The sequence below is a fragment of the Bos taurus genome, chromosome 29 (genome assembly GCF_002263795.3).
Source record: "Bos taurus isolate L1 Dominette 01449 registration number 42190680 breed Hereford chromosome 29, ARS-UCD2.0, whole genome shotgun sequence".
Lineage (NCBI taxonomy): Eukaryota > Metazoa > Chordata > Mammalia > Artiodactyla > Bovidae > Bos > Bos taurus.
Window position 1 is genome coordinate 43,297,350 of NC_037356.1, and position 20,405 is coordinate 43,317,754.

A 20,405-nucleotide genomic window follows, 5' to 3' on the forward strand; every position below is an offset into this window, starting at 1 on the left:
TGTCACTCTGACGTCATCAGCGCGCGCCGCACCCGGAAGAGACGTGGCAGCCGAGGGATAATCGGAGCGTTGTGAGCTGAAGAGAGCTGGGCGAGAGCTTGGCTGAACGCGGTCTGACCTTCCGCGCTTCGGACCGGCGCTCGCGCCCGTGAGGACCGGTGCCGCAGCCGATTAGTAACACAGAGAGTGGGGTCTGTGGAGAAGGTGGGGGCGGGGCATGGAGGGGGTGGGGCTCAGGAGGGACCTCTGGGGGCGGGGCCGGTGGTATCGGAGAGACTGATGGAGGGGCCTGCCCAAGGATGGGATGCGGGACGAATGCGGGTGTCTCAGGAGGCGGGATTTATGCAGGGGCCGTGGCCCAGAATGTAGAGGGAAGGTGGGCAGGAGTTTGGTGTTGGGGCGGATACGAGCGGTGTCTAGGGAAGTTAATAAGTGGAAACAAACTGGGCTGGTAAATGTGTAGAGGTCAGCAGAACCTGGCTCCCTGCCAACTGTGCCGCTTTCCTCAGGGTCGACTATGGGACTTTGCAAGTGCCCCAAGAGGAAGGTGACCAACCTGTTCTGCTTCGAACACCGGGTCAACGTCTGCGAGCACTGCCTGGTAGCCAATCACGCCAAGGTGGGTGTTCAGAGTAGAGACTGAGCAGGGCGCTAGGTGGGCAAGCCGTACTGACTTTCCTCCAAATTTATGAAAGATCCGGCCCTAGAATGGAAGCTCCTCAAGGGCAGGGACTTAGTTTATTTTGTTCACTGTTGTATCCCCAGTGCTTAAGACAGAGTCTGGCACATATGTGCTCAATGAATGTTTATTGATTGGTCAAACAAAAGAATGAATCTCCTCTGTGATGACAGAAAAAGAGGCACCTGGGCCTTGGGGAGATGGGCTGTGGAGCCCTGGCTCCAGTTGTGACCCCCTTCTCCCACTTCAGTGCATCGTCCAGTCCTACCTGCAGTGGCTCCAAGATAGCGATTACAACCCCAATTGCCGCCTGTGTAACATACCCCTGGCTGCTCGGGAGACAACCCGCCTCATCTGTTATGGTGAGGCCTGGGCACCTTGGGGGTGGGGATCTGGACAAGACCAGTGTGACTGGTTTCCAGCGGCTCCCCAAGCAGCAGGACAGTGAGACCTTCAAGCTTGGGAGGCTGGAACTCAGATTCTGGTCCCACTAGGTAACTTACTTGCTGTGTGAGCTCAGGCAAGTCACTTTCCCTTTCTAGGCCTTAGTGTTTTTCCCTAAAAACTAAGCTCCTAGCTTCCTCCCTGCCAATCTCTCAGGTGTGGTTGTGGCTGTGAGCAGTAGCTGGCTGTACCTGTAGTGAGCTGAAAGCATGGGGCTCTCAGACGTTCAGGATCCATTTCTAATTCCAACATTACACAGAGAGGAATTGAATTTCCCACAGTGACGTCAGTTAAAAGAAGTCAGCAGAGGCATGTGTCATGGTCTTGACCCGACTCTGCTGTAAGAGCCTTAGCTCCACTTTTTGAAGGAACTAGTGTAAAAGAGTGAGCTTAACATATGTGTTTCTCACTGTGAGTGTGTGTTTATATATGCATGTGTTAAATGTGCGTTGTGTCTTTACCTGTTAGTGTGTTCGTTGGTACTGTGGGTGAGTGAATGGGTCAGTGTTGTACAGGAACATATGAGCGTGTTGTGGGCTTGCAGAATTCCTGGGTGTGAATGCTTGGGTGTTAGCATACTTGAGTGTATGTGAGAGTTAATGTGCCCGTAAGTGTGGATATAGGGGATGGCACTTGTGTTTGACTACATGTATATAAACGTGTACATTTGTGCCGATGGATATGTACACGCATACAGGTGCCTGTGTATATGTCTAGTAACCTTTTGAGCTTTTAGCCCAGTGAGTTTGTGATGAGTGCAGGTCCAGAGAGGACTCCCGGAGAGGTTAGGTGGCATATTCTTCCCACCTACCCTGAGCCCCTAGGGGCTGGGCAGCCTGGTAGCATCTGCCTTGTCTTAGTCAGACAGTGGTGGCCAGGAAGACCAAAGTCTTAAGGTACACTGATATAATCAACCTGGGAAGGAGGTTGTGTAAGCCCTGGGCTTACACATGTGTGTGCAGATATCTCTGCAGTGGGCTAGTGGACTAGGGGTCCTAAGAGTCTTCCTCATGTCTCTCCTCCACTACTTTGTGGGCTCTAAGATCTGTTCCACTGGGCCTGCCTCAATGAGCGTGCTGCTCAGCTCCCCCGAAACACAGCACCTGCTGGCTACCAGTGCCCCAGCTGCAGTGGCCCCATCTTCCCTCCAACCAACCTGGCTGGCCCTGTGGCCTCTGCGCTGAGAGAGAAGCTGGCCACGGTCAACTGGGCCCGGGCAGGACTGGGTCTTCCTCTGGTGAGAATCTTTCTGCCCTGGGTCCCACCTGGGCCAGAGGGGTGGGTGGGGACAGCACCGGGCAGACTGGTGACATCAGTTCTTTCCTCCAGATTGACGAGCTGGTGAGCCCAGAGCCTGAACCCCTCAACACGTCTGAGTTCTCTGACTGGTCCAGCTTTAATGGTAAGTGGTAGCCTCCACTGCTAATGGGGTCCTTGCCTCCCCACCCTGCTTACCGCTCTCTTCCTGCCCATAGCCAGCGGTAGCCCCGAACAGGAAGAGACAGCCAGCGCTTCTGCTGCCCCAGCCTTCTACAGCCAAGTCCCCCGGCCCCCTGCTTCCCCGAGCCGGCCTGAACAGCACACGGTGATCCACATGGGCAATCCCGAGCCTCTGACTCACGGTGAGCTGGGGAATTGTCCAGGCCAGAGGGGGATAGAATGGGGGGTGGGTATGCGGAGGGACCTCGGCAGTCCACCCACCCACCCACAGAACCCTTCCTGTTCCATCAGACATCACCTCCCCATGATCCCAAGATGCTCTGTCAGGCTGAAAAGGGCCAGGGTCTCCTGCCCTCCCCCATCCCCACCCCTCTCTGGCCCAGTTTTCTGAGCCTGTGGATGCTGGTGGCTCTGCCCCTGCAGCCTCAGCCCCGAGGAAGGTGTATGACACGCGGGATGATGAGCGGGCACCAGGCCTCCACCGGGATTGTGATGATGACAAGTACCGGCGCCGGCCAGCCCTGGGGTGGCTGGCCCAGCTGCTCAGGTACACGGGGTCATGTGGGGCAGGATGCTAGGAACGGGGAGTGGGGGAAGTGAGAGCCAGAGGCCCTGGGGGGACGGTTTCATGATAAAGGAGGCCTATCCTGGGTAATAAAGGGACCTGGTGTTGGGGCCCTGCATGGAGGCCTGGGCTGGGGTCTGCCCCTCTCCAGCTCTTTCCTCGCCTGCTGCATATGAGGTTCAGACTCAGGCTCTTGAGGCCCCTTCCCGCTCTGACACCTCCCCGGTCTTTGTGACTCCCCTTATGCCTGACACATTCTGGCTTCCAGAACACAGCTGTTACCTCAGCTGCTTTGAGCTGCACAATCATCCTTGTAGCGGGCAGGCTCGGGGATGAGCCCCGCCTCTGCCCCCACGGCACATTTGAGGAAACAAGGCTCAGGGCTGGTGGCACTGGGGCCAGAAGACAAGGGTCATGGCTGGCACTCCTCTCCCAGCCACAGGGCCACCAGGGTCCTAAGGCCTGACCTGACTTTCCCCTCACCCCCCCAGGAGCCGGGCTGGGTCCCGTAAGCGGCCGCTGACCCTGCTGCAGCGGGCGGGGCTGCTGCTACTGCTGGGGCTGCTGGGCTTCCTGGCCCTGCTGGCCCTCATGTCTCGCCTGGGCCGGGCTGCTGCTGACAGTGACCCCAACCTGGACCCACTCATGAACCCTCACATCCGTGTGGGTCCCTCCTGAATCCTTGCCTATGGCTGGGCCAGCCTAGGACCTGGGGGCCTGAGGAGGTGGGTAGGGGAGGCTGTCTGGGGGGGGGGCCTTCTCTGTTCCTCTCTCTCAAGCCTGAGACACTAAGATCCCAGACCCAAAGTCAAGTCCACCAGAGTGGTTGCAGGCTAGGCCTGGGGTCCCTGCGGATCAAGCATTTGACCTGCTCCTCCTGGGTCTGCAGCTTCCCCCCCCTCCCCATTCTTCCCGCCAACCAAAAGGAGCCAACAGGTGGAAATAAATGATAGACTTTATTAAAACACCCGAAGCAGCCTTTTCCTTCCCCCTTCTCAGCCCGGGTCCCAGGCTTCAGTGGCTCTCTTCCCGGTACTGGATGGCGAGAAACTCCAGGGACAGGCGGTTGAAGAACATGGCCCCGTTGAGCACTGGGCAGAGGAGAGAGCCCCCATCAGCCTTGCCTGCCCCCTCCTTGCTGTGTCTCTGCATTCCAAAGCTCCCTCCTCCCCCCAAGTCCACCTCCCTTCCCTACTCACTCAGGATGGTCAGGGAAAAGCAGCGAAGAAACTTGTCATATGTCATCTCCGCGTAGAGTGACCCCATGGCGGCCCAGCAGATGCTGATCACCTGGGAGAACTGTAGGGCCCATCCCTTGGGAAAGTGGCCCCTGACACAACAGTGGGGTTTCCATCAGCCCCTGGGCGTCCCCAGACCACCTCTCGAGCCCCCGCCCCAGCCTACCATCAGGACGACGGTGTAGCGGAAGCTCATGCGGTCGTAGCGGTAGGTGACCCAGAAGTTGTGCACGTCGCTGGCAAAGACAGCCAGGTGTATGAAGAAGAGCATCAGCGCGGCCATGGTGAGAATCATGCCTTGTGGGAAGAAGAGCACAGCCACACGGTCCCGCCAGCGCATCATGGCAGGAGTACAGACTCAAGGCGGGTGGCAGAGCTTGAGCAGCGGACACTGTCCAGGAAGAGCAGCCAATCCCTCCGGTTCTAGAGCACCCAGTCTGGAATAGCCGTGGGATTCTAGAATAAGAAGGACATTGTAGAGAACAAGATTCTAGAACGTGAGCTGGTTCCGGCCAGTACAGGGGTGTTTCATGGGTGGCCAGGGCAGCTCTGAATTGGTGGAGGGTGCCGGGCTAAACGTACAGAGCAGGGGGCCCTATGGTGCAGAGGAAGGGACAGCGCTCCTCATCCCAGTTTGTGCTGTGGTGTGAGTCTTCTCACTGAGTACGCAACATGTCCACGCAGGAGGTAGTGTGGTCACGTTCCACAGATGAAGAACTGGGATCCAGAAAAGGGGAGGGGCATGTAGATCCTCAGGATGTCTTAGGTGTGTGAGAGGTCAGATGTGATCCCATCTAACCAGGTGAGGGCAGGCCTGAGCTGGATCACAAGCTACAAGTATTTGTTCCAACTCCTGATGTAAGGGAAGGGACCTTCTCACAACCTCCCAGGCATGGCCTGAAGAGCAACTGGCTTTTCCATCTTCTCCTAGATGTTCTTCCAACATATGATGCTGACCAGCTTTCCCCTCTGCTACCTTCCCACGCTTAGCATCTTCACACCCATCGCCTCTACTCTGCCAGGAGTCCCAGGAGAAAGCTGGGATTGGTGGCACAAAGCCTGTTTTACACACAGACCTGGGGCACAGAGCGGGATTGTCTGCTCAAGTTTTCACAGACAGTAAGGGACTTGGTACTGAGACTAAGATCCAGTTCTACCCAAGGCTGTGGAATGGGCAAGAACAGAAGCCAAGAAAAGAAAATTGTGAGACCTCCAGGACTGTCAACAAAATAAGGCTGAAAACTGGCCCAAAATGGTGTGGAGGGACGTGCAATCTCCCAGGAACTAAAGTAGAAAAAGTTGATTTTGAACTTGGCCAGCCCCATTTCCTCCTGCCTGACTGCCCCAGAAGTCCGGTCCCGGGCCTGGCCAAGATCTGAAATCTCCTGCCTTTGGAAGGAGTAAGGTTAGAACCTGACCCCATCAACCGTGGTTGCTGGCCAGTGTCATTAATCACAAAACCCTCAGACCTCATCTTAACACATTGAAGGGGTGATATCTGTTCCCCCGCTGTGTTTACACTGTTGAAATACTTGTTCACACTTTAGTTTTCATTTGAATACAGATGAACTTTTTTTTTTTTTTTTTTGGTTAGGTCTCCTACCTCAATGCCATTTTAAAAAGTTATCCAAGTAGAGTATGTTCTTGAGGAAGACTTGCATGACACACAAGCATACAGAGGACTCTTCCTCCACACCCCTCCCCCCACAGAAGTAACCCCTTAAACAGTTTGGTGAGTGGGCATCTTTTGAGTCCCTTGATGTAACTTCATACACCTGCATGTATGTATCTACATGCATAATTTTAAAAAATCATGCCACACATATTGTTAAAATATGATTTTTTAAAAGTTAACATGGGACTTCCCTGGTGGTCCAGTGGCTAAGACTCCGTATTCCCAATGCAGGTGGCCTGGGTTCAGTCCCTGGTCAGGGAACTAGATCCTACATGCCACAGCTATTACCAGGCACAACCAAATAAATATTTTAAAAGTTAAAAATATACTTGAATAAACACAACTAAGATATATTAACGCTTCAGTGAAGGGGTTTCCCCCTCACTCATGTGTAATGCATCATGAAGAGCTAGGTATTGATAGGCATTTAAAGAAGAGTGTTAGGCCATGATTACTAGATATAAGATTGGTTGATGTCCTACAGGGCAATAAAAAACTTGAGGTTATTTTTCCACTGGATATTTCCACTGGAGATGATTCACATCTCTCCAACACTATCTAAATAGCAAGATTAAAAACAAATGTACACTTCTATGGGTAATTAAGGAAATGGCAACCCACTCCAGTATTCTTGCTTGGAAAATCCGATGGATGGTGGAAACTGGTAGGCTACAGTCCATGGGGTCGCAAAGAGTCGGACACGACTGAGCAACTTCATATGGGTAATTAAGTAGTCCTTGGGTGGGCTTGTGAAACAATGCCCCAGTATGATACTGGGAGGTCATGCTACACTGTCTTTATTCCAACTGTTGGATAATTTTTCATAACAGTATTCTGTGATTTTTTAAGTTTATAGATTTCCTGGAGTAGATCTAAATCTTTATACTTTTGTCTTCATTTTTCTTAAGATTATAGCTTCTTAAGCTGAAATCTTCATATATATATGTATATATTTTTAGACAGTCTCTGAATATCCCATAGATTTAGGGGTCAACAAACTTGCTGTGAAAAACAAGATAGTAAATGGTTTAGGTTTTGCCCGCGCCAAAGAATAACAAAGTGGTTTCCATTCCACCCCGGACCCCCAACCCATAATATGTTTCAAAGACCACATTGACAAAGTCTTTTCTCCTTTTTCATCCATTCAAACTCAGTGTGTCTCAATTTGAACTCCCAAGTCTTTCCATACCTTCAGCTCTTTACTTCAGTGAACAGCTGTACATTTGTCCCAATCAGAAACCTGAGAATTACCTTCAACACCTCCACCTAACCCCTCAAGGCAGCGCATTTCAACAGTCACTTGAAAGAAACAAAGTCTTTCAGTAGTGCATGCGCTGTAGCCTGGCCAGACTCCTCTGTCCATAGGATTTCCTAGGCAAGAATACTGGAGTGATTTGCTATTCCCTTCTCCAGGGCATCTTCCCAACCCAGGGATGGAACCCAGGTCTCCTGCATTGCAGGCAGATTCTTTACCACTGAACCACCAGGGAAGCCTTATCAGTGACTTAAGGTCTACCAAGTGTGTCTTCTCAGGGTATACAGGAGTTCTCAAATTTAAGTGCATCAGAATTACTTAAAGACTTAAAAAAAGAAGCTAGGTCTGAGGGGAGCCCAGAGTCTTTACAACTCGCCGCAGGTAATTCTGAAGGCTATTCTGATGCGCGTCAGAGGACCAGGCCATGAGAGACACTTCCCTTGAGGCACTGTGGTGGTCCTTTAGTCCCTAAGTCGTGTCTTTGAGACGCCATGGACTGTAGCCCGCCAGGCTCCATGGGATTTTCCAGGCGAGAATATATGCATTTAACCCTCACAGTCCCCTTGTTAAATATGTACCCCGATGTTAGGAATGAAGGAAAAAGCTGCTGCCCACCCCCTCTCCCCTCAACAAGGCCGTGGCAGGATGCCAGGCACACGCTCTCTGGCTCCACTGGCCCGCGCTCCCTCCACTGCCTGCATCTAGCGACATAGGGTGGAAGCCACGACTCGTCCTCCTTCCGGGAAGACAGCGACCCAACCAGTTTCGCAAAATCTTTCCATCTGAGAAGCTGGAGAAGGGAGTGAGGGGGTGCGGGGGTGGGAACCCAGGGCTTTCCCGGAACCTCTGAGCTCGGGGAGAAAACATGCGGGGGAACTCTAGTCTCGAAGGACTCGAGGCTGCAGGGGGACGTTTCACCTGAAGGACTGCCTCGTTTCAACAACAACTTTATGGCTCCCGGAAGTGCCTCCTCCCTGTCCCCTGCCCAACCTCACGCCTGTGGGCTGCACTTGGAGCCATGGCGGCGGCAGCTGCTGCTCCTGGCCCAGGGTCTGGACCTGGGGACTCCCCAGAAGGACCCGAGGCTGAGGGTCCAGAGCGTCGGCGGAAGGCGCACGGAATGCTGAAGCTTTACTACGGCCTCTCAGAGGGGGAGGCGGCGGGACGCCCCTCGGGGCCGGACCCCTTGGACCCTACAGATCTCAATGGGGCGCACTTCGACCCGGAAGTATACCTGGATAAGGTGTGTGTAGGGGGAGGGGGAACAGGCCCCCGATATATTAAGCCCCAGATCATGCCTCCGACTTTTTGCGGGGGTGTGGGAGGAAGGGTTCATAAAAGCAGGACAGCGCTGGGCGGAGCTGTAGGGGCAGAGCTGGAGGATAAGGGGGCGTGGGCAGACTTGAACTGGTCTGAAGTGGTGTGAAGTCTGAGGTCTCCTGGGCTGATGTTCAGATAGACCCGAGATAGGGGGCGTGTCCCAGGCGCTGACTGGCGTAGGAAGGACCAGGACTTGCTAAATCTGAGGTTTTGAAATGCTGACAAACCTCAAGTAGGGTCTAACCTGGTAACTCTTGAGCTATGCCACTTATAGTTTCCTTGTCTGAAATTCTTGACACGGGTGGGATCAGGATTTTCTTGCACCAAAAGCCTACCAGTTGGGGACATGCCCCCTGTCCTGGACACTAACCACCTAATTTCCTCCAGCTGCGTAGAGAGTGCCCACTGGCCCAGCTGATGGACAGTGAGACGGACATGGTGCGGCAGATCCGGGCTCTAGACAGCGACATGCAGACCCTGGTCTATGAGAACTACAACAAGTTCATCTCAGCGACAGGTGATTCCTACTGCGACACAAATCCTCACGTCCCACATCCCCCAGTTCCACCAGTGTTGGGGAAGCCAGCAGAGGGTTTAGACAGAGCAGACCCAGGTTATGGTCCTGCCCTGACGCGAATCCACTCTCATCTCTGTTAGAGCTTTTGTGGTTTGATAACCATTGAGGTAATAACTGTTCTCAGAGGGTTATTATGAGGACCAAAGGGGAGAAAAAGACATTGAAATTTTAAAAAGAAATGAATTTATCTGAAGCACTCTGACACTAAGGATGCCTCAGCAACAGTTTCTTTCATTAGTGGTAGCTTTCTTCTGTTTCAAGTCTGAATCAAGAATGGGCTTATTTCTCTCTTTCCTTTTCTCTCTCTTTTTTCCTTTCTTCCTCTTTCCCGTTTTCCTCTTCCTTTCTTTTTCTGTAAATGAAGCAAAGAGACAGAAAATGTATGTCATTAAGGGACAAAGATCATGTAAAGACTTCCCTGCACCCCCTTCTGTTCCCTTTATTCTCTGTTCAAGACAGTGTTAGGCAGTGTTCATCTTTCATCCACGCTAGCTTCCATGTTGTGTTGGGGAAATGTACTGCTCAGACTTCTGTAATAATTTTGGACCCACATATACTTAGTCCTAGAGGCAGATCTCATGGGTCTACCTGCAGTGTATATTATCTTTACTCTGAGTGAGATGAAATGAACAGGAGATGGGGTGACCTGACTTTTGATTTAAAAGGACCCTTCTGTCCCCTGTTGAAAATGGACGATAGGGAGGCAAGAATGGTAGAGACACCCATTAGAAGGCTGTTTTAAAAGTCCAGGCAAGATACTGGTTGTATGGACCAGGGTGGGTACAGTGGAAAAGTAGAATGGCTCAAGATTCTTAAAAGTTGGTTAGTTGAGGGATCTGGAGTTCAGAGAAGGCTGGAACTTGAGACACAAGTGGAACAAGATGAGATCTAGGGAGGGAGTGTACAGAGAGAAGAGGTCTGAGGACTGAAGCTTGGGGCATCCTAAGATTTGGAAGTCACGAAGAAAAGGAAACTCTGACAAATCTTCTTTTCCAAAGGAGCAAACGTTTGAGAAATTTGAGAACAACCAGGACCCTGGGTGTCTTAGAAGATAAATGAAGAAAAGCATTCTAAGAAATTGATAAGCTTGACCAATATGTTAGCTCATGGAGTGCTCATCAGTGGTGCAAGAGAGGGAGAAACTACAGAAGCAAGGTCCTCAGGAAAGGAGGGGGGTTGAGCAGTGCACAGTGGAGAGGTTCGCCTGAACACAAGGCCAGGAGCCCATCTACTGTAGCAGGAGGGAAAGCAGACTGTGGCCAGAGCCAGTCAGGTGGATAGGTTGGTAGAGTTCAACTAGAGACCTTCCAGAGCACATTAAGGAATCTAACCTTTATCTAAAGCATACTTAGCTAATCAAGCTGTTGTGATTTTTGTTTTGAAAAGATCCCTCTGGCTCCTAGCTGCATTGGAAGGAATAGATTGGAGAGGTGGTTAGAGTGAGGCCATTTCAGTAGCCCAGACCAGAGATTCTGGGAGCTTACTCCAGATGATAATGGTGGAGATAGACAGTGATGAGTAAACTGAGAGTGTTAGGGGCACCACTGGCAGGACATGGTGTTGAGGAGCTTTGAATAACCAGAATGCCCTAGTTTCAGCGTGAACACTGGATGGCGGATGTGGTGCCCGAGAAACTGCAAGATCTGGTGTAAGAGTGGAAACGTAACGAGCTAGGCTTTTTCTTGTTTTTGTTTTTAAGGGGAGTAAGGCATGACATGAACCTGGAGGAGCCTGTGGGGCCACATTAGGCGGGCCCTTTGTAGACAAGATAAGGATTATGGTCTTTATCATAAGAACTCTAGAGATACTTCTCCCAAAAAACAACCAGAAGAGAGTTGGGATAGTAGTACCAATTCAGACAAAATAATATGTAAGACAAAAATTGTTACTAAAGAGAAAGAAGGACATTTTATAATAGTGAGCTCATTAAGATGTTAACGAATATAAACACACATGGACCTCACAACAGAATCCCAGATACATAAAGCAAAATTGGATAGAATTAAAGGCAGAAAAAAGAAATTCAGCAATAATAGTTAGAAATGTCCATATCCCACTTTCAAAAATGGAGCGAACAGTTAGAAAGACAGCAAGAAAATAGAAGGCTTAAACAGCACTTACTCAGGGAGTTTAAACTGGGGCTCTGTGACAACCTAGAGGGGTGGGATAGGGTAGGAGGTGGAAGGGAGGTTCAAGAGGGAGGGGACATATGTATACTTATGGCTGATGCATGTTGACGTATGGCAGAAACCAGCACAAGACTGCAAAGCAATTTACCTTTCAATTAAAAATAAATAAATTTTTAAAAACAAAAAACAACACTTAAACCAAATGGACCTAACAGGCACATACAAAACCCTCTCCTGCAACAACAGCAGAATACACATTCTTCTTAAGTGTACATGGAACAGTCTCCAGGATAGACCATATCGTAGGCCATACAAGTCTCAATAAATTTAAGAGGATTGGAATCAAGTGATTAGTGTTCTCTGAACATAGTGGAATTCAATTATAAATCAATAACAGAAAGGAATTTGAGAAATTCGCAAATTTGTCAAAATTAAACAGTATGCTCCTAAGTAACCAATGGGTCAAGGAAAAATCACAAAGAAATCAGAAAATGCTTTGAGATGAATAAGCATGAAAACAACATTCCAAACCCTATGAGATGAAGCAAAAGCAGTGCTCAGAGGGGAATTTATATCTGTAAATGCTTACATGAAAAAAGAGAGGACTTCCCTGGTGGTCCAGAGGTTAAGAATCTGCCAGCCAGTGCAGGGGACATGGGTTCGAGCCCTGGTCCAGAAAGCTTCCACATGCCTTGGGGCAACTAAGCCTGTGCGCCACAACTACCGAAGCCTGTGAGCTCCAGAGCCCGTGCTCCGCAACAAGAGAAGCCTCCTCAGTGAGGAGCCCACGCGCCGCAACAAGAGAAGCCTCCTCAATGAGGAGCCCATCCTCCGCAACAAGAGAAGCCTCCTCAGTGAGGAGCCCGCGCGCCGCAACAAGAGAAGCCTCCTCAGTGAGGAGCCCACGCGCCGCAACTAGAGAAGCCTCCTCAGTGAGGAGCCCATCCTCCGCAACAAGAGAAGCCTCCTCAGTGAGGAGCCCACGCACCGCGACTAGAGAAGCCTCCTCAGTGAGGAGCCCATCCTCCGCAACAAGAGAAGCCTCCTCAGTGAGGAGCCCACGCACCGCGACTAGAGAGTAGCCCCTGCTCACGCAACTAAAGAGAGCCTGTGCACAGCAACGAAGACCCAACGCAGCCGAAAATAAAAGTTTTAAAAACAGATCTTAAATCAATAACCTACTACCTAAGAAAGTTAAGAGGAAAAATGTGCAAACTAAACCCAAAGTAAGTAAAAGTCAGGAAATAATAAAGATTAGAATTAAGAGCATAGAAAACAATAGAGAAAATCAGTGAAACCAAAAATTGGTTCTTTGAAAAGCTCAACAAAATTGACAAACCTAGCTAGACCAAGAAAAAAATGAGAGAATATTCAAATTACTACAACCAGGAATGAGAAAGGGGATGTTACCACCTGTACAAGTTTAAGACTTGTACATTGAAAACTAAAACAGTTTGAAAGAAATTAAAGGATCCCTAAATAAGTAAAAAGATGTCCCATATTCATAGACTAGAAAACTTATTTTATATTTAAGGTGGCAATACTTCCAAACTGATCTACAGATTCAGTGCAGTTCTTATCAAAATTCCAAATGCCCTTTTTTTTTTTTTTTTTGCGTAATTGACGAACTGATCCTAAAATTCGTAAGGAAATGCAGGAGATCCAGAATAGCCAAAAAATCTTGAAAAAGAACAAAGTTGGAGGACTCAGATTTCTTGGTTTCAGAATTTACTACAAATCTAGAAAATCATGACAGTATAATACTGGTATAGGGTAAGCTTTCAGATTAATTGAATAGAATTTTTTTGGTAATAACTAGTTTATTAGTAATTATAAATAATAGCAACTTTGGCTAATACTGGACAATATTTATTGAGTGTTTAATATAAAACCACTGATTGGGGTGCTTAACATATATTAGTTAAATTCTTACACATATATGAAGTAGTTAACCATATATCCATTTTACAAATGGGGAAACAGGTAATGAGATGCTAAATAACTCAGTCAAAATTTTATAGGTGAAACACAATGTTTAATGCCTTGTTTCAAACACAAAGCAAATCTAAAAATAACTTTAAAAAATCAGGTTTTTTGTCCTAGTACCTGTAGTAGCTTTTGAAAGAGCTACATGTCTATAAAAGATAAACATTATCATGCATAATAAATACATTCCTAAATGGATCACTTTTATGTTTGAATATTATTTAACAAGTGAAAAATAAAACCATGACAATTAGAAAGTAGACAAATAGATTTAAAAAAACATTGCCATAAAGGAGAAGTAATAATTCAAGAAAGTGTAGCAGGCCTTCCCTGGCGGCTCAGTGGCAAAGAATCCATCTGCCAATGCAGGAAACTTGGGTTGTATCCCTGGTCCAGGAGGATCCTACACGCCACGGAGGAGCTAAGACCATGTGCTACAGTGACTGAGCCAGTGCTCTAGAGCCTGGGAACCGCAACCGCTGAGCCCTCGTGCCGCAGCTACTGGAAGCCTGCACTCCCTCGAGCCGTGCTCTGCAACAAGAGAAGCCCCTGCAATGAGAAGCCCAAGCACCGCAAGAAAGAGTAGCCCCCACTTTCTGCAACTAAAGAAAAGCCCGAGCACAGCAACGAAGACCCAGCTTCCTTTGTTTGGATTTCCTTTTTTGCTCCAATAGTTGACAAGAATGAGGATTTTCTCTAAATAATGGGATCTTTTTATTTTTTAGTTTTGTTATTAATCTCCAATTTCATTGCATTGTGATCAGAGAATGCTTTTTGTATCTTTTCAGTTTCTTCTGTAAATGTTTTGAGATTTCCTTTATGACCTGATACATGGTAAGGTTTTGCTATATTATGGAATCTTAAATATAAATCAAGTAGGTCTTCCATATTGTGTTATTTAGGTCTTTTGTAGCTTCATTTGGCTTTTGTCTTTTTGATCTGTCATGGATTGGCGGAAGTGGGTTAAAGTCTCCTATAATAGATATGTTTCAGTTTCATCCTCATTGCTGTCTGTTACGCATATTGATGCTGAGTTCCAGAGTGGAGTTAGGAAAGTCAGTTGGGAAATACTACAAGTATTTAGATAAAAAATGATAGTGGCTTGGAGAGAACATGTTGGAGGTAAACTTTACACAACTTGCTGATGGACTGAATGTAGGGTAAAGGAGAGAGAAGAATCAAAGACGACTCTTAAGAAATGGCAAGGAGCCAGAATGGAAAAGATTAGTGGAGGAACAGGTTTGGGGAGAGTCAGGAATTCTGTTTTGGACCTGTCATATTTGAGGTGCCCGTTTGCCATCTGCATCATGGTATTAAGTAAGTTGTTAGCAGGGCTCTGGTCAGGCCCGGAGGCAGAAATGTCTGAGTCATCACAGCCGTGGGACTGGAGGAGACCCCGCAGGGGTCCATTCACTCTGCAGATTTGGAAGGAGTTGATGTTTACTTGTATTTTCTCTGTGAAGTGTGAATCAGGGTCACCATTTGAGAGTTGAGGGAATGTATTGGAGTTTTGAGGACTGAGGAGGAAATGTTAGTTTGGAAAATGGGAACACAGATTCATCTGAAGGATGGCTGACCAATACGTAGTGCTGCTTTGGGACCTAAGTCCTATTCAGTAACATTAAGGGGAGGCCAGGTGGTGTGATTTTGTGGCCCATTTTCAACTGTTCCTTCTTAGGCGGTGGGTTGCTAATTGGGCTTAACCTGTGGTAAGGTCTTGCTGATAAATAATGGGAGTCAGGGTCAAGAGAGGCAAGGGGGCTTGCAAATGGGTGACAATGCTGGTGGGGGCCCACCGATGCTAAGAAGAGTGAGCAGGGAAGTGCAGCCATGAGAGGTATTACAAATAGTGACCAGTGGTTGGGCCAGTGGGTCTGGAGTTCCTGAAAAAGCCAAAGGAATTTTAGAGTGTGGTCCACAGGATGAGTGGTTGGAATTACAGAAGGCAGTGAGACTTGAAGCTGAAGTTTGATTTTATTTAATGTTTTTAAATTAAAAAGTATATTTATTTTTGGCTGCTCTGGGTCTTTGTTGCCATGCAAGAGCTTCGTCTAGTTGTGGCCAGCAGGGACTACTATCCATCTCAGTGCACAGACTTTTCATTGAGGCGGTTTGTCTTGTTGGGGAGCACCAGCTCTAGGGCACACAGGCTTCTGTACTGGCGGCTCATGCACTCAGAAGTTGTAGCACTCCAGCTTAGTTGCTCCTCAGGATGTGAGATCTTCCCAGACCAGGGATCGAACCTGTGTCCCTTGCATTGGCAGGCAAATTCTTAACCACTGGACCACCAGGGAAGCTTTGAGGTTTTAGAGGAGGCAGAGGGCAAGGAGAGGGTGGCATGGATGAGACAGAGGCAGGAATTGATGGAGTTAAGGAGGTCAGCAAACAATCAGGAATGTCCTAAGCTTTATCCTTGTGGATGCTCAAGGTGAGTGATCCCGAACTGAGAGGCATGGCAAAGAGGACAGTGGGATGGCAACAAGAAGGGGTGTGGTTTGATGCCATGGTCTTCAAAGGTAGGAGAAGAATCTGTGTAGGAGCTTTAAGGGGCCAAGCCCTGAGGCACCTGGGCGGAAAGGAAGAACAGCCTCTTTAGGTAGGTTTCTGTCAGGACTGAAGAGGAAGGGCCCTTCAGAAACGGTCAGCCATGTTCCAGAAGGCCAACGGCTTGGAAGGCCAGGAAAAAGATAAAGGTGCACAAGTATTTACTCTCTGCCCTGTGCCAGGCAGGGTGCTGGGCATAGAGGATGCCCCTGGGACCCAGCGGACAGGTCCTTGTACCCTCCTTTGAATCTGGGCATCTTCTGAGAGCAAAGACTGCCGCTTCATGGGCTATCTTCTCTCTGCATCCAAGCTTGGGGCACACAGGGGGTGCCCAAAAAACCTTAGGGGCACTGACATGACACCTCACCCTGGCTCCTAGTGACCAAGCACCACTGCCGCCCATTTCAAGCACCAAGTCATCCATGTGACCCTCCAGGAGTGAGCTCAGGCGCGCCGGGGAGGGGGTGAGTGTGTGAGGGCACCCGGGCCACGTGTCAAGCTGAGAGTCCCGCCTGCGCCCCTAGTCATCCGCCTTTCCCTCCTGCACCCCTGTCCTCCCAGACACCATCCGGAAGATGAAGAACGACTTCCGGAAGATGGAGGACGAGATGGACCGGTTGGCCACCAACATGGCGGTGATCACGGACTTCAGCGCGCGCATCAGCGCCACGCTGCAGGACCGCCACGAGCGCATCACCAAGCTGGCAGGTGGGCCGCACCCCAGAGCCGGTGTTAAAGTGGGCCACCCTTGAGGCTGACACCACCTCCGCCTGTCCCCCAGGGGTCCACGCGCTGCTGCGGAAGCTGCAGTTCCTCTTCGAGCTGCCCTCACGTCTCACCAAGTGCGTGGAGCTGGGCGCCTACGGGCAGGCCGTGCGATACCAGGGCCGCGCGCGGGCTGTGCTGCAGCAGTACCAGCACCTGCCCTCCTTCCGCGCCATCCAGGACGACTGCCAGGTCATTACGGCTCGCCTGGCCCAGCAGCTACGGCAGCGCTTCAGGTGTGGGTCCCGGGCCACCATGCCACTGCCGCTGGGCTCCCGGGTCTGCTCCTCCCCTACCCCCCGAATTCTGTCTTCCTGCCCTTCACCTCCGTCTCCCTTCCTGCAGGGAGGGTGGCTCTGGCGCCCCTGAGCAAGCTGAGTGCGTGGAGCTGCTGCTGGCCCTCGGCGAGCCTGCGGAGGAGCTGTGCGAAGAGTTCCTGGCGCATGCCCGAGGGCGGCTGGAGGAGGAGCTGAGAAGCCTGGAGGCTGAGCTGGGGCCCTCCCCTCCAGCTCCCGACGTGCTAGAGTTCACTGACCACGGCGGCAGCGGCTTCGTCGGTGGCCTCTGCCAAGTGGCAGCGGCCTACCAGGAGCTGTTTGCCGCCCAGGGCCCGGCTGGCGCCGAAAAGCTAGCAGCCTTTGCCCGGGAGCTGGGCAGCCGCTACTTCGCGCTGGTGGAGCGGCGGCTGGCTCAGGAGCAGGGCAGCGGAGACAACTCCCTGCTGGTGCGGGCGCTGGACCGCTTCCACCGGCGCCTGCGCGCACCTGGGGCCCTGCTGGCTGCTGCCGGGCTGGCGGAGGCCGCCACCGAGATTGTGGAGCGCGTGGCCCGCGAGCGCCTGGGCCACCATCTGCAGGGCCTGCAGGCGGCCTTCCTGGGCAGCCTGACGGATGTGCGGCAGGCACTGGCCGCCCCTCGAATTGCTGGGAAGGAAGGCCCCGGCCTGGCAGAGCTGTTAGCCAATGTGGCCAGTTCCATCCTGAGCCACATTAAGGCCTCGCTGGCTTCTGTGCACCTCTTCACTGCCAAGGAGGTGTCTTTCTCCAACAAGCCCTACTTCCGGGTACGGCCTGTCCCTGGGCATCCTTTTATTTTTCCTTTTTGTGGCATTCTTTTGTTCATCCTGCATGTGACTTGACAGCTCCAGGGCCCTCAGTCTTTGCCTCACGCCGACTGGATGTGGTTTCAGGCTGTCTTGAAGACTGCCACAGCCTGGAGGGGTGGGACAGGCTCTGAGGGCATTTGCAAGCAGGGTGCAAGTGCAGGCTTTGCCCCCTTGCAGTCCCTTCTCCAACCAGGGGATCTGCTCTCGGGTACTGGAAACAGGATGAGAGAGGCCAGGGCACTTGGGGTCCCAGTAGAACATCACTGGCAGCCTCTGCCTGGAAGAGGGGACCTGCTGTGTATCTAGGCCCCTCCTCCTCACAGGGCGAGTTCTGCAGCCAGGGTGTCCGTGAGAGCCTCATCGTGGGCTTCATCCGCTCCATGTGCCAGACGGCTCAGAGCTTCTGCGACAGCCCCGGGGAGAAGGGGGGTGCCACGCCACCTGCCCTGCTCCTGCTGCTCTCCCGCCTCTGCCTGGACTACGAGACGGCCACCATCTCCTACATCCTCACCCTCACCGATGAACAGTTTCTGGTGCAGGTGAACTGCTAGCCCATAGCAAGGTGGGGGTGGTGATGCTAGGAACGCAGGAGACTGGCCAGTGCCCTCACAGTTAGGGCTGCCTGTGCCCAACTTGGCCTCCCCCTTGCCAAGCCTGTGTACAGCTCCTTGTGGGCACTGGCTGCAGAGCTGCCCCCAGGACCCACTGACTGCCTGTTCTCTGCATCCGTGGCTCAGGACCAGTCTCCAGTGACGCCCGTGAGCACACTGTGTGCGGAGGCCAGGGAGACGGCACGACGACTGCTGACCCACTACGTGAAGGTGCAGGGCCTAGTCATATCGCAGATGCTGCGCAAGAGTGTGGAGACACGGGACTGGCTCAGTACCCTGGAGCCTCGGAACGTGCGTGCTGTCATGAAGCGGGTGGTGGAGGACACGACAGCCATCGATGTGCAGGTGCTGCCCCAGGCTGGCCGGCGGTGCCCTCTAAGGATCAAGACAGCTGGGGTCAGGCAGTGCCTGCATCTCTGGCCTCCTTCCCCTCAGCCATGGTGGCATCATCACCCCCATTTCACCTCAGAGGAGGAAGCTGAGGCCCAGAGTCACTGGGGAAATCAGGGCAGGGTGGACACTGAAGATTGGGCCTCAGTACCAATTCATGTTCCACCTTTGCTGCACTCCACTGGTTCTATAAATAATGACTGGGTGCCAGCGAGGTACAGCCCCTGGCTGCCCCTCCACACCCCAACCACCCTGTGTTTATTTTATAACATGTGATTCTTGTAACATGAGTGTAACTTAGAGCATCCTTGATGGGCTGCAAGTTCCCCCATGCTTTGGCCTCCTTGCAGTTCCTCCTTCTGCCACCAGGTGGGGCTCCTGTATGAGGAGGGCGTTCGGAAGGCCCAGAGCAGCGACTCCAGCAAGAGGACCTTCTCGGTTTACAGCAGCTCCCGGCAGCAGGGCCGCTACGCACCCAGCTATACACCCAGGTCTGAGTGGTCAGGGTAGCCCCGGGGGCGGTGGGGGTGGAAGAAGGAAGACTGGGGTGCAGGGGTGGGCTCTGACTTCTTGTCTCCCCCCATCCAGTGCCCCAATGGACACCAACCTCTTGAGCAACATTCAGAAACTGTTCTCTGAGCGTATTGATGTGTTCAGCCCTGTGGAGTTCAATAAGGTTCGAATTCCCCAGTGACCCTGCCTTCCCTGGGCCCCTTGGGAAGGTCAGCTGAAGCAGCTCCACGCTGGTCCCAGGAAGCCCTGGGACTCAGTCCCCTCGTCTCTGTTCCTGGGAAATGTGTCTAGGAAAGTGCTCACCCAGCGCCCCACCATGACCATCTCATCGCTCTTGGCCTTGCCCTGGGTGTGCTCTAAGCCTGCGTCTGAGGGGTCACCTAGTCTGCTTCTTTGGCCTTTGTTCTTACACCCTCCATAGTCGTGGCTCTTCCCTGGGGATTGCTGTTCACCCCATGATCTCTGTCCTCACCCAGCCCACGCTCAGGGACCTGGTGCTCTCCCTCCAACGTAGTAAGCCTTTCCCTCCGTATGTCCATGCTGACCCCATCTCTGCCTCAGATCGCTGGGCCCTCCTTGTCTGCTCCCCTCCAGGTGATGAGGCCGACATCCTATTTCCCTCTTACCTGGGTTCTGGGACTTTCTACCCCATCACAGCTGCTGGCATTTTACTGGCTCCCTGGCCCCTGCACGGAACGCGGGTGCCTTCAGGGATCTAGTACCCCTCCCCAGCACCTGCTGTAGCGGCTCTGCATCCCCGTGTCCCTGTCCACAGGTGTCGGTGCTGACCGGCATCATCAAGATCAGCCTGAAGACACTGCTGGAGTGCGTGCGGCTGCGCACCTTTGGGCGCTTCGGGCTGCAGCAGGTGCAGGTGGACTGCCACTTCCTGCAGCTCTACCTGTGGCGCTTCGTGGCTGATGAGGAGCTTGTTCACCTGCTGCTGGACGAAGTGGTGGCTTCAGCTGCCCTGCGCTGCCCGGACCCAGTGCCCATGGAACCCAGTGTCGTTGAGGTCATCTGTGAGCGCGGCTAGGCTCCGTCACGGCCATGCACGGGCTTGCCCAGTCGCCTCAATCCGCCCATCCCCTGGTCTCCTGCCCCAGCGGCCCTTCCCCTCAAGCTCTGCCTACTGCCTAATAAAGTCGTGCTGCCTCCTCCTCTCTGTC

The 20,405-nt window shown here is 51.7% G+C and overlaps 3 protein-coding genes across 9 annotated transcripts; 2 read left to right on the forward strand and 1 right to left on the reverse strand.

The window, feature by feature from the left end:
- The first annotated feature begins 34 nt into the window (after positions 1 to 34).
- On the forward strand, positions 35 to 4,097 carry ZFPL1 (zinc finger protein like 1). 5 transcript variants are annotated; one of them, XM_024987281.2, is made up of 8 exons: positions 35 to 204; positions 510 to 619; positions 930 to 1,041; positions 2,167 to 2,360; positions 2,453 to 2,525; positions 2,599 to 2,745; positions 2,987 to 3,110; positions 3,620 to 4,095. In XM_024987281.2, the coding sequence occupies exons 2-8, from the start codon at positions 518 to 520 to the stop codon at positions 3,804 to 3,806; spliced, it is 939 nt and encodes a 312-aa protein (XP_024843049.1). In that variant the 5' UTR covers positions 35 to 204; positions 510 to 517; the 3' UTR covers positions 3,807 to 4,095. The 5 variants fall into 5 exon arrangements, with proteins under 5 accessions (XP_024843049.1, XP_024843051.1, NP_001069740.1 ...); XM_024987283.2 differs by having other exon boundaries at positions 35 to 148; NM_001076272.1 differs by having other exon boundaries at positions 37 to 191; positions 3,620 to 4,097.
- On the reverse strand, positions 3,937 to 8,306 carry TMEM262 (transmembrane protein 262). 3 transcript variants are annotated; one of them, XM_059883047.1, is made up of 4 exons: positions 8,215 to 8,306; positions 4,533 to 4,822; positions 4,328 to 4,427; positions 4,066 to 4,219 (listed from the first exon to the last, which is right to left on the reverse strand). In XM_059883047.1, exons 2-4 carry the CDS (start codon positions 4,707 to 4,709, stop codon positions 4,143 to 4,145), a joined length of 354 nt encoding a protein of 117 aa, XP_059739030.1. In that variant the 5' UTR covers positions 4,710 to 4,822; positions 8,215 to 8,306; the 3' UTR covers positions 4,066 to 4,142.
- VPS51 (VPS51 subunit of GARP complex) lies at positions 8,273 to 20,396 on the forward strand. Its single transcript, NM_001102093.2, is given in 10 exon segments — positions 8,273 to 8,539; positions 9,004 to 9,133; positions 16,414 to 16,560; positions 16,634 to 16,853; positions 16,963 to 17,680; positions 18,046 to 18,261; positions 18,460 to 18,678; positions 19,093 to 19,214; positions 19,312 to 19,399; positions 20,012 to 20,396. Coding segments are annotated over 10 exon segments (2,346 nt in total). The 5' UTR covers positions 8,273 to 8,314; the 3' UTR covers positions 20,273 to 20,396.
- Positions 20,397 to 20,405: the final 9 nt, after the last annotated feature.